Source organism: Bremia lactucae, linkage group LG13 (assembly GCF_004359215.1).
Source record: "Bremia lactucae strain SF5 linkage group LG13, whole genome shotgun sequence".
In the NCBI taxonomy this organism is placed as follows: Eukaryota; Oomycota; class Peronosporomycetes; order Peronosporales; family Peronosporaceae; genus Bremia; species Bremia lactucae.
Genome location: NC_090622.1, coordinates 1,690,278 through 1,702,914, shown reverse-complemented (window position 1 = coordinate 1,702,914; position 12,637 = coordinate 1,690,278). Strand labels below are relative to the sequence as shown.

General features: G+C 43.6%; 6 protein-coding genes across 6 annotated transcripts; 5 read left to right on the top strand and 1 right to left on the bottom strand.

The window, feature by feature from the left end:
• Nucleotides 1-969: 969 nt before the first annotated feature.
• CCR75_002275 (uncharacterized protein) lies at nucleotides 970-1,947 on the top strand (the record flags this gene model as incomplete). The annotated part of the gene is made up of 2 exons (XM_067960373.1): nucleotides 970-1,097; nucleotides 1,275-1,947. 2 exons carry the CDS (start codon nucleotides 970-972, stop codon nucleotides 1,945-1,947), a joined length of 801 nt encoding a protein of 266 aa, XP_067819040.1.
• A 286-nt stretch (nucleotides 1,948-2,233) lies between these two features.
• CCR75_002276 (uncharacterized protein) lies at nucleotides 2,234-6,578 on the bottom strand (the record flags this gene model as incomplete). The annotated part of the gene is made up of 2 exons (XM_067960374.1): nucleotides 2,234-6,118; nucleotides 6,193-6,578. 2 exons carry the CDS (start codon nucleotides 6,576-6,578, stop codon nucleotides 3,676-3,678), a joined length of 2,829 nt encoding a protein of 942 aa, XP_067819037.1. The 3' UTR covers nucleotides 2,234-3,675.
• Nucleotides 2,266-2,895, top strand: CCR75_002277 (uncharacterized protein; the record flags this gene model as incomplete). The annotated part of the gene is made up of 1 exon (XM_067960375.1): nucleotides 2,266-2,895. One exon carries the CDS (start codon nucleotides 2,266-2,268, stop codon nucleotides 2,893-2,895), a length of 630 nt encoding a protein of 209 aa, XP_067819038.1.
• Nucleotides 6,579-6,761: 183 nt separating the features above from the next.
• CCR75_002278 (uncharacterized protein) lies at nucleotides 6,762-7,487 on the top strand (the record flags this gene model as incomplete). Its single annotated transcript, XM_067960376.1, has 1 exon — nucleotides 6,762-7,487. The coding sequence occupies one exon, from the start codon at nucleotides 6,762-6,764 to the stop codon at nucleotides 7,485-7,487; it is 726 nt and encodes a 241-aa protein (XP_067819021.1).
• A 1,804-nt stretch (nucleotides 7,488-9,291) lies between these two features.
• CCR75_002279 (uncharacterized protein) lies at nucleotides 9,292-9,570 on the top strand (the record flags this gene model as incomplete). Its single annotated transcript, XM_067960377.1, has 1 exon — nucleotides 9,292-9,570. One exon carries the CDS (start codon nucleotides 9,292-9,294, stop codon nucleotides 9,568-9,570), a length of 279 nt encoding a protein of 92 aa, XP_067819022.1.
• Nucleotides 9,571-10,660: 1,090 nt separating this feature from the next.
• Nucleotides 10,661-10,933, top strand: CCR75_002280 (uncharacterized protein; the record flags this gene model as incomplete). Its single annotated transcript, XM_067960378.1, has 1 exon — nucleotides 10,661-10,933. The coding sequence occupies one exon, from the start codon at nucleotides 10,661-10,663 to the stop codon at nucleotides 10,931-10,933; it is 273 nt and encodes a 90-aa protein (XP_067818695.1).
• Nucleotides 10,934-12,637: the final 1,704 nt, after the last annotated feature.

Below are 12,637 nucleotides of genomic sequence, written 5' to 3'. Positions count from 1 at the left end.
TTTAAAAGGACGCTTATTACGCGAAATACGTTTTTGAATAAAATATTTTTTAATACTTTTAATAGTTTTAGCATTTGTATGCGTACATATCATACATACTATTAAAAAAAAATTTTGTGAAAGATAATTTATTTTGATTGTCAATATTTATAACAGTTTTAGTTTTCTTAAATATTCTAAGGTTTAATTGATAGTTTTTTAAATTAAACAGATGTTATTTTAATGGAAGAACCATTTGTTAAAGTAATATTATTTTAATAATAAACATGTCAATCTTGGGATCAAGTAGCTTTGTTGGTGAAATTCTGATATTAACTAGTATTTTTGAGGATAATACCACAACAGCTATTTTTGCCACTATTGGTTTGTTTTTAGGTGGTGTTTATTAATTGTTATTTTACAATCGTATATGTTATGGTAATATTAAAAATATGTATTTAAATATTTATTACGATTTAACTTGTCGTGAATTTTTGAACCGAAGTCATCGCAGTGCCGTCAAATTTGTACACGCCAACGAGTACCATGAGTTGCTATTGATAGCAGCATTTGATGGATCGGATAGAACCAGCCGTGAGCTGTCGTTCCCGCGCAAAAAACGACAGCTTAAACACGCAGGGCAGTGCGATAACCCCGCCCGTATACCCTCGGTATTAGCTAGTTCATAGTATGGAAAAGAGAAGCATATTTTGAGATTTTGAAAAAGTAGGGGTAGATTAAGAATTTCGAGTCTAAAGAGACAATATTTCAACTGAGGTTACTCAATCCCTTTTCCAACGTGTGCACATAGAGATTGCTTGAGTTTCAACTTAACCTCCACCATACAGTGGCTAACAGTTTTAACTCGCAAAGGTGCGGGCAGAAAATAGTTATTTATCAGAATGCGATCTTTATTTAGATTATGCTGCAAGTGTAGCCATTTGACGAGCTTTACTTTACTACCATGTTAAAACTAGTTAAAATCAAAATATGTTAGCGCTTCCCATCGTCGATTTCTCCTCCTCTAATGCATCAGAACAGTTGCGTGCCGCCTGCACCGACGTTGGTTTCTTCTATTTAATTAACCACGGCATCTCCAGTGTGCTCATTTCACAGGTGTACACGGAGATGGCTACGTTTTTTAATCAGCCACTTGTAGATAAGCGAAAAGTGTTGGCAAATAAATACATGCGAGGGTACACTCAGATGAACGAGGAGACGTTAAACCCGAAAGTACAGACACGAGGAGATACAAAGGAGGGCTATTACATTTGCCGTCATGTACCCATGGACAGCGATGAGATGGGGCTGCCTCTCCATGGACCAAATATATTCCCAGACAAAGCACAGTTTCCTACTTTCCAAGTCACAATGGCTACCTACTATGTAGCCATGTGCGAGCTTGGCTATAAAGTAGCCCAACTCTTTGCCAAAGCCGCTGGAGAAGCGGAAATATTTGATCAGCCAGGGATGTTTGACAAGCCCATGGCCGCGTTACGACTTCTGCACTATGCTCCAGAGAAGTCGGATGTTGCCAATGGCGTGTTTGGCGCAGGAGCTCACACAGACTATGGACTTTTAACGTTGCTGTCCACAGATTTGTCGGAAGGCCTGCAAATTTTCTATAAAAACCAGTGGATCAAGGTCCCGCCACGCCAGGACGCATTCGTAGTGAATCTTGGAGACATGGCCGAGCGATTTACGAATGGAATCTTCAAGTCAACGCTGCATCGGGTCGTAAATCAGTCGGGCAAAGAGCGCTACTCGGTTCCGTTCTTTTATGAACCCAATTTTACGTGTCAAGTCGAGTGTTTTCCGAGCTGTGTCACGGAGACAAATCCGGCCAAATACTTGCCCACCACGAGTGGCCAGCACCTTTTAAAGATGTACAGGCGGACGCATGCGTCGTTTGAGGAACCGCGGGACATGGCTACTAGAGAGAATGATCACAAGATGGGCCTTTTTTGATATTTTTGAAATTTAGACTTAAGACAATTATTGGAAGACGAGAAATAATGAACCGCTGAATTCGTTTTTTTTTTGAAGTATTTCACAATTTTTGGACGTTTTTGTAATTACCTAAAACGGGTTGATGTGGTGCACACATGCAGCCACAGTCAAACGGAAATTCGAACAGCCGATTATTTGCTACACCAAAATTCCTTATTCTTCATCCATCATGACAACTACTTCTTTAAATAAAACGGTGATTTCTAACGCCACCGAGCTATTCTTATAGCATGACTCTCGGATCTTTCTCGTTCTTCATTCTTCTAGTCTCTCGCCATGACGTTGCTCTCTCCGATCAATTTGTTGCGCTCTCTGAGCGTCATCGTCGGCCTCATGCTCTTTGTCGTCGCGTGTATTGGCTTTAAGACGCTCAATTTTTCTTTCGATTCTGTAGAGAGCCAAGCGCAATTGGGATGTCTCTGCTTCCTAGGCGTGTGCTTTGGCCTCTTACTTGCGTTTGGCGAAACGACATGGGAGCTCTTTTTCTTCTTTTTTGGCTTCATGCGGTACCGACTTGGTCGCGCATGTATCTTTGCTTTAAGTGGCACCATGACGGCAATTCTTGGCAAAACACGCGGACAGCAGTGCAATTGCCATGACAATCTTATATTAATTATTGAGGGTGGAGCGCTAGTAGCAATGGCAATACTTCAGATACTTGCCATTTTGCTTTTTGGCAACTCGAATTTGCCACGCAACAACAAGGAAGCCATTTGTTTCCCAATTTTTACTCGGCCACGTGAAGCCATGGGCACTCCCTTCCCAAAAGAGGCAATTCTGCCATGTCGTGCCATTGTTCAGCCAATATCGGAGCTTTCAAGCCACGAAGCAACGCTAGACGTCCGTCCAACATCTCCAACGCCTCGTCGAGACAACAAGTTGCCGTCGTGGATGCAAACATCTTAAGACAAACATTTTCTTCAGGCAACAGTGGCTAAACACCTTTTCTTTTATTAATATTAATTAATTTTCGCCAACAACCATGGTTAATATTCGACAGTCGCTTTCGTTCAATTTACAACGCCAATAACGTCAATGAGGGATTTATACGAGCTTTCACGGCGACTTGACAACATTACATCAATGCGCACAAATCGCCTCTATCGCCTCTATCACCATTTATCGTTCAATTTTGCAAGATAACTCCTTATCAAGTCACTTATCCCAAATAATCAAATATTCGGCAACTACGCCCTAATTAAAATATTCCTTCAGATCCAAACGGCAAAAGCGTTGCCTCCATGACCCGTGTCTTTTACAAAGGCATTACAAACATTCCTCTTTCCTGTCAAAGGCCAATGGCATTACCGCTTTGGCACTAAATATCACTCTTTTCTCCTCAAAACCGATTAAGGAATCGTCTTCATTAATGGATACCACTGTCAAGAAAAGAAGCTAACAACATTAATGTTTTTTCTTCGATTTATTGCAATAGACCCCGCCAATCTCGTAATAAAAGACACTACCACTCCGTTTCTCGCATCTCTATCGTAAACCCTCCCGCTCCCGTCCACTCGAAAACGTCCCCATCAAGTCCTCCCGTCCACGTCTTCCTCCAAAAAAGCAACGCACACCCCACAACGCCTTCTATTTGGTCGGTATCTTATTATAAAACCCCTTCTTTCTCTCCCCTACTCGTTCCCGCCAAAACCCATTCCCGCCAAAACCCCGTTCCCGCCAAAACCTTCATGACACGTCTTTCTCAATCGCAGTACCAGTCGCATCAATGCGAAACCCCGCACGTTGAAACGCGGTCGACGTATAAAACGCCTCGACATCGTCAATCCCCATCTCCTTTGCTTTGGCCACCAAATCCTCTCGCAAAACCACGACCGTCGGCGACGCGTGGGTCGCACCGCGACGTGAATCCCGTCGTAATTGCGCGTACGCATGCGCCGATTGAAACAATTCCTCCAACACATGTAGCAACAACACAACCGGAGGATCGTCTTGATGAATCAAGTATGGACGAAAAAGTCGTCGCCACTGTCGTTGAAACGTATATTTCTGTGCTTTACAAAGACTCTCGGTCAAGACATGAATCGCAAAAGCCACGTCGGAATCCACCACCGTCGCTCGTAAGTGCATTCGCGCATAGGCTTCGGCCATACGAAAGAGTGACTCTAAATGCCGTACCGCCACGGGCACTGCCCCCGTATGTTGCGATGCTTGACGCAATTGCGCATAAAAAGCTTCGACTTTTGTAGTGTCCACGTTACTCCCCAACACGGGATGAATATACGTACGGGCATACACAAGATACTTACGCAACACCTCTGGTGCAAGTCCCTTTATCTCCTTCATCGATTGTACTGTTTCCTCCACCATAGCCCCACTCTTCATATGACTCGATACAACAAACTCGGCCAATCGTTCGTCGTTGATCGGATCCACACAATCTTGCAATACACAAAGAAGATCAAACCGTTGTAAAATAGGATCCGTTAATTCAACATTCTCGGCAAAGGTTCGTGCCGCTTGATACCGTCCTTGAATCGGATTCGCCGCGGCAATGACACTACATCGAGCTTGTAACGACGTCACAATGCCTGCTTTAGAAATGGAAATACTCTGTTGTTCCATGGCTTCATGAATACTCGTACGATCAATTTCATTCATTTTATCAAATTCATCAATTAAACAGACACCTTGATCGGCTAACACTAACGCTCCACCTTGCAAAACCCACTCTTTGGTCAAGGGATCTCGTGTCACGCCTGCGGTTAATCCCACAGCCGACGCACCTTTTCCGGTGGTATACACGGCACGGGGGGCTGTGTGTTGAATAAATTTTAAAAATTGAGACTTGGCCGTCCCGGGATCCCCTACGAGCAATACATTTAAATCCCCACGTACCCGGGAATTTTTAATCACTTTCGCTTGTCCTCCAAACAATGCCAAGGCCAATGCTGTTTTGACATGATTGTGGCCATAAATGGATGGCGCCATACTTTGAATAATCTCCTTGGCAATGTCTTGACGTTGACTTAATTGAAGGATGTCGTTCTTATCGTTGGAGGTTAACAATATAGTGGGTATTGTATTGGCATGGTGTTCAATATAATTGGCTTCAATAATGGTACAAAAGATGGGAAAATTATTGCGAAGGGGTACCGTTGGATCCCATGTATTGCAATAAATACCCGTGACGGAAATGGCATCCCCTGGACGTGCCGTATCAATGAGATCGGCAACAAGAATCACGTCTTTCGATCGTGGAACACGTCCAGGAGGGACAGCATTGGGTGCTTCTTGCAGCGTAAGTTTCTGGAAATTGCGATACGTAGTGTATTGTGTATTGACTAACAATGTGCCTTGATAGTGACATTCGGAACACACGTGAACGTGAAATTCCTGGTGTTTTGGCTGAAGAAATGGACCCAAACGAGCTTGGCAATGGGGACACGTAACATGAATACGGTCAAGTTGAGGAAAGACCGACGTTCGACGAGTGACGACGCCCGAAACTTTGATTAAAAAGTGTAAATGGGCAGTTCGTAAATCACGAAGCCGTTCCGTACTTGGAAGATCCCGAATTCGTACGTAAATATGGGAATGAATGGATTGATAATACGGAAAATACAAAAGAAGGATTTCCAATGCAACTTCATCGAGAATTTCAAGCATTTCACTGGGTGCTTCGACGATCCATGCGGCAAGAAGGGATAGACTTTGAATGATATGACCAATGTCAATGATTAAGGATTGTTGATTGGTTTGGGCCACGTGACGAATGTGATTGAGGTAGAGGACATTGCCTGGAGAAATGGTAAACGTTGTGAGAAAGTGACGAAAACGACGTTTAATTTCTTGACGCGGTCGTTCCATGGCAATCCATTCACGAAGCGGAACATCAAAATGTTCGAGATTGAGTAGTTCTTCTTCGTCTTCTTCTAGAGAGGATACGAGACGAGTTGTTGGGTGAGACAAAGGACGTGTACGATGGGAATCGTTGTATTCGGTTTCAAAATCGTCTTGAAATGCTTGATCAATACGTCCAAGACGTGCATTTCGTCGATTTAATTCGACTTCGACGGCACGTCGTGTTGTCATATCCATTGGGTCGTACTCGCGAGAATCAAGCATGGACGGATCGTATTGATCTAATGTCTCCATAACACGATAATCCCTAGATTGTAGTATACAATTGAGTAGTCAGACGAATGTTAAACGAGTTGAGACAAGCAAGTTTTTATTGTATACCTTTCCGCATGTTCGTCCAGATCTTCGCCATCCATGTCGTCATCCAGCTCGTCTTCACTAAAATATTGCCGCTCACGCTCTTGAATATCAAGTTCATCCACAATCTCTTCATTGATATCATTGTCGGTCTCTTCATTTAATGTATATGGATTCATTACGAACGCATCCTTGTCGTCGGTAGATGCACGTCGTGGTCGTGTAGTGACTGGCGGGGCAGTGGTGCCACGTCGAAGACGACGGCGTTTGTGTTCCTGATTCTCTCCATCACTATCACTGACGTTATCAAGACCAGATGCCACAATTGATGCATTTGCCACCAACAAAGTCTCGTCACGACCAGCAGTCGCAGAAACCGCGCGAGACGAAGAAGGTGACGGCGGGTCCATTCAACGTTCCCGCCAAAAAACTCACAAGCTCCTTATAATCTTGCTACTATTTTATCCAATCATAGTAAAACCTTCTAAAAACGATTTGATCGAATCATCGAAAAGAAGTATGGTACGATTTTATCCAATCACAGTAACCCTCTCTTCACCTTCGCAATATGATGTGTACCACATAAACGTCGGATGACCATAGAAACTCGTCGTCGTGTGCTATGCCACGTCCTTCCGCTCTTGACGCGGCGATACAGCCACACGACGCAGTCTACTGCACTTGCAACGCCTTCATCCTCGTCCTTTTCATTGAATTCTCGTGGTTTTTCCAATGTGCTTGAGTTTAAGACGCTCCAGCCCCTTCATAGTCTCCTCACCCCTCGCGATTTTGGCGGGAAAGCTGCGCTTATTGTCAACACAGCGTCTCAATGCATCTATGCCAGTCAATTGCAACAACTCGAGACAATTCATAAACGATACAATGCAAAAGGACTCGTCGTTGTTGCTGTGCCATCGAATGACTTTGGGAATACCGAACCAGGCACCATAGAAACCATTTTGCAACGATATGCCGCTCTAAACGTCACGTTTCCAATCGCCGCAATGGCACACGTACGTGGTGATACTGCCCACCCATTTTTTAGAAAAATTGCCGACAAATACAGTGTCTCGGTGGCTCCAACGTGGAATTTTGACAAATTTCTAGTGGATTCGTACGGAGAGTTGAGGGCTGTGTTTCCTAATGATACCGAGCCTTTAGACGTGCAAGTTGTTACGGAAATTGAAGAGGTGCTCGAAGATGTACGAAAGGATTGGGAAGCTTGCGAGGAACGGAGTCGCGTGCGAGACGAGGAAGGTCGAGGAAGTGACGATTCTCGCGTAAAAATGGACGTTAAAATGGATACATTAAGATCGTAGACTTGGTATTACCTTGATAATTGAACATGGCTCCGTTTTGATAATTTTTTTTTTTTATTGAATATGGGTTCACGTTGAGGAGATTGCAATATGTTGTTACCTTTATCACTTGCTGATGTCTCACGAACGCAGGATTTGCGACGCAACTTGGACGTCTGCGTTCAAAAGAATGCGCTGATTTCGTGACATCGTGAATGCATTCTAACGAATGAGCTCTACGACAACATGCGACTACGATAGTAACGAGACCTGACGAAATGGACTTAATGCAAACGACTACTCACAGAGACCAAATTTTACAGAAATGTTCACGGCAATAATATATATTATCACATAAAATCGATCTTACCACTGCATTCCCGCCTTGGTGGCACTAGATACTGATGATTACTTTGTTGAGCAAAAGAAACTGACTTGTACACCTCGCAGACGCGTTAGAAACTGCGGACAAATGTCGCCCTTCCTAGAATCATTTCATATTTTAACATAAAGAATTATCAATCACAGAAGATTGATTTTTTGTTGTCGGCGGCACCAAGCTACCCAAAGTTTAAGTATGTAAAACAAATTGAATGAAAAAGAAGATAATAGTGCCGATTCCAGAACTGCAATCGATGGCGCAACGTTTTAAATCTAATTCTTGGTGGTTGAGATTGCAAGCTGCACTTATCTTAAAACCACTGTCAGACCTTCTTATACAATTTTTACTTTTTCAACTCATGAGTTGACCCTATGGGCCGTTGCTGCTTCGCAAAACACGTAAAATGAACGAAAATAAATTCCTGAATTGCTTTCTTCGCCGAGAAATAAACGAGTGCAATGCTTTTGAGCCTTCGCGGCTTTTGGTGAGAATGGCAAAACCTTTCACTGGTGGTAAAAAAAAAAGACAAACCATTGCCTTGATTGGCCGATGAAGGCAAATACCACGTTGTTGCCTCTTATGACAGCGTCAGTTGCCACCGTGATTCATGGACTCGCGCTTGTCCGGTAAGTTGTCATTGGATTGGACCATTTCTCGTGGCATTTGATTTTTTAGTTAATCTGATTTTTCCTACGAATGACGTCAGGACGCTGTGTTGAAGTCAACTGTCCTCTTACTTTAAGAAGTTTAGTCCGCATACTACGAGCTGTAAGGCTGCAATGTAATGCATACCACTCGACCTCTGGTGTAATGCTGGAAAGTATGTGCTTATAAGAGGAAAAGACCGGCTTTATCCGATTGGAAGAATTGCAGACGCAAATATTTTAGCAGTATCGCGAATGACGGAATGGACAAGAGACAAGACGACATGATAGGAAAAGATGACAGACCGCAGCAGACAAGGCGCAGTCTCGAAATATCTTGAGATGCATCGTCTGCTCGCTAAAGACTTGACCCGGATAGCGAGAAAACTGTAATTCACGCTAAAATCAAAGGCTACGATCGCAGTGATTAAACGTGACTGCATCAAATCAAACTCAAATGCATTCAAGTGTCTGACTGGATTCCAAGCGTAGGGGAAAAGAGCTGGAGCTCTTTACAACGTGTGCCTTATTTCTGCTCCGAATACAAGCACACCACACCGTGTCACGAGATAAAAGAACGATGAAAGAGAGACAAAAAAAGGCGAAAGACTACACTCTACTACGCGACAAGTGTTACTGCTCTTTTATGGCTGCTCAATCCTGGATAAGGATTGGCTATTTCCGAGTATTCTTATTGATATGGCCACACTTCTTCATTCGACAATCTACTCCATAGACCACAAGAGCCTTTGAAATCTTTCAGTGCTTAGCAACTCACTCACGAAAGGATATATCAAGCATGCGCACGACATTTTTCCTGACCGTCGTGATAGCAATGTTCTGTGCTTGTATCACTGCGATTGAAACTCTAGAGGGTCCAACTACAACGGGACGTGAGCCGAACAGTGCGGACGCAACCCCTACTGTCGTTGCAAGGGCGTTGCGAGGTGCCGTGGCGTTCAATGAAGATCGACTTGATCTCGAAGGTCTTACTAATTCCGTTGCTACTTTGTTTGATGGCGCGCTTCATGAAATAAATCCGGAGCTTGTGCGAACTGCGAAAGCTCTCACACCATAACCCGACACAAATGTACCTTTAAGATAACGTGTAATAGTATAACCAGACGTTTTGGTGTTTAGTTTAAAGTGTGGTAGACTTTTATTTAAATGGCTTTTTGCTTACACTCGATCCTCTAAGTGCCACTAAGTCGAGGGAAACGTATGGAGATTAAGAGCATTCACACGAATGACCTGACTGATTTAAGCGTCTTGTCCCATCGCACCATTCTGATTAGACAAACGTTTTTTTATGTCAAAACTAAACTGCCCCTACTCAGATACACTGATGCAAATCGTAAGCAGGTAAGAAAATCCGTATAGTGGGATTTCTCGAGCTTTTTGTTTCTTATAATAGTAGCAAGATAAAGATTTGTATTATGGCTTCGTCTTTACAATACCATCGTGGCAATGTGCACAACAATAGTATTCTTCCTGCAAGACACTTTCAGAATACTGGTCTAAACTGGATCCTCTTTGGCCGTCCATGTCGCTTAGTAATTTCATGATGCGGCCGCTGTTTGGCAGTGACGATTTGTTCGGGCAATGTCCCGCTCTATCAAAATATATGACAAATTTGCCCGCTGCGCACCTAGGACATGAACGCACTTAATAGAATTGCACGATATACTTGCCATTAACGGGCGATGTTGCAAGCATGAAATCACAATTGTCTGCCTCTATGGGCAAGTCGAGCGCGCAGATTGCTTGAGAGCATAAATTTCTATCTCATTGACCACGTCGTTATAAGCCATCTATGAGCCTGTCTTACAGGGCCAGACGTCGATTCCACAGCGCAATCGCATGCTACGAAGAAGGCAAAGTCATGGAGACTTGCTGGAATTGCAATAAAGAGCTCGATATGGAACCCGACTTTTATGAAAAGAACTTTTTCTTTAAAAGAAGCGCTGTCAACAGCATTTATGTCGTAATACTGTCGGGACGCGACAAGTGTTGCGTATCTATCATGGCTGCTTAATCCTGGACTGTGATTGGTGATTTTCGAGTATTCTTATTGATACAGCCACGTATGTTCATTCCACAATCTCCTACGTAGGCCACAAGTAGTCTTTCCGTACAAAGCAACTCACTCGCGTAAAGCTACATCAAGCATGCGCACGACATTTGTCCAGTCCGTCGTAATAGCAGTCTTCTTTGCCAGCGCCACGGCGATTGATACTCGCGAGAGACCGACGACGAATGGACTCGAAGACGCCACCCGTTCGGGTGTTGCAAGGGCGTTGCGAGGCGCCTTGTCGTTCAGTGAAAAACAATACGAACTCGAAAAACAAAAGCATACCAGTTCTTATACAGATGTCGTTGCCCGACCCTTCCACGAAGAACATTCAGAGCTCATTCGAACTGCGAAAGCTCTCACACCATGACTCGAGTTTCATATAACATGTAATAAATAGTACGATTCTGTTAAATATTAAGCGTGTTAAACTTTCTTAAAATGGTTTTTATTCCGATTCGAAATGTTGGATGAAAAAGCACTTGACTTGTTTCGATTTACGGCATCGTCTTTGCAATGTTATTGTAGCCATGTGCACAATAATATGCTCCGGCGAGACACTGGTCTTTAGGGGATCCTTGCTTTAAGGCCGTCCAGGTCGACGGCCTCGCTGCATTGACGATTTGATCGGGCAAGACCCGCTTTATTTAAATACTTGACAAATTTGCTTGCTGCACACCGTGGGACTTGAATGCACCTGATAGAAATGCGCAATTCACTCGCCATGGACGAGCAATGTTGCAAGCAAGAGATCACAGTTCCCTGCCTCTCACGGCAAGTCGAGGGCGCAGATCTCACTGTCGGATCGGTATGCACTTTATATTAAGCCAAATTGCACCACAACATTGCCATGCGAGACCACAGACAAGATGTCCGTATTAGCAGAATTAGTGCATCAGATATCGTGACATGAGGTATTATTTCCTATAAGAGGAATAACAATTATGATTTCGTAAAAGAAGAAATAAAGAAAGAAAAACAAAATGATTATCTTTATTAATTTTGACTTAAATAGTTCCAATAACACCAAATTTCGTTTTATTGATGCAAGAAGACAGGAGCTCTATTGATTGGTTAATTTAAGTCGAAATCAACCCCGTTAATGGTTACAAGACACGATTGTGCGGTGCGCAAGGAGGCGCCATACTTAGATATTAATATAACAAGTTCAGTAGTAGATAGAAGAGCGTTACGTAGAAAACTTAATATGTTAATACAGATTTATTTTTTCTCTATTCTAAAGACTTAGTCTAGGACTTTAAAGCTAAAGACCCTTAGCTTCATCAGAGGTTTTCCTCTTTACCTTTGTTTACGTGAAGTTTCGAGGCACCTCACCTCAACTATAACCAGTATAAGGTATACTAGTACTTATCAGTAGCAGTGAAAGTTGCCGCGTTACACCTGGTAGCACTTCGTAGTCCATTCAACGGCCCATGCACGTTCCATCCGACATGTACATGATGGATCAAGCCCCTCAAGAAGATTATCACGCAACGCGTTAGAGGTTTACTCATTTGAGTGACATTGAATGGAGAACGATCGAACGAATGAGTTCAGTCGAAGGCGGGCCAGCCGTTGGCGCTATGCTGTTCACTCTGAACACAGATGACCAGCATCCAGCCGTTAGCGCTGTGCTGTTCACTCTGAGCACAGACGAACAGCATGCAGCCATAGCCGAGCTCATTCAACACGAACTCGACGGGGCCCTAGAAAAATTAGCCTTGCTTCACTAGCAATGCTCTCAACACACAGAGGCGTTGAGAGAACAGGGTACTCGACAGCTGGAACTGTTAAGACAGCAGCATTTACGTGCTGCTAATGGTCCAATGCTTCCGCTTCGACCCGAAAGCTTATGGTTAGAAATCTCGAAGTTTGAGGCAGTCGAGGGCGACTCCCTTTGAAGATGTTTCTTGAATGAGACAATGCCATGGAAGCTCGTCGTATCAGTGATGATGCGACGAAATGAAATTTGGCATGTCCAATTAGCCGGACGTGCCAAATCTTGGGCCTTGGGCTCAACATTCACGACCCATTGGAATTTAGGTCGTATGAGGTCGTTAATGACCCGGCTCAG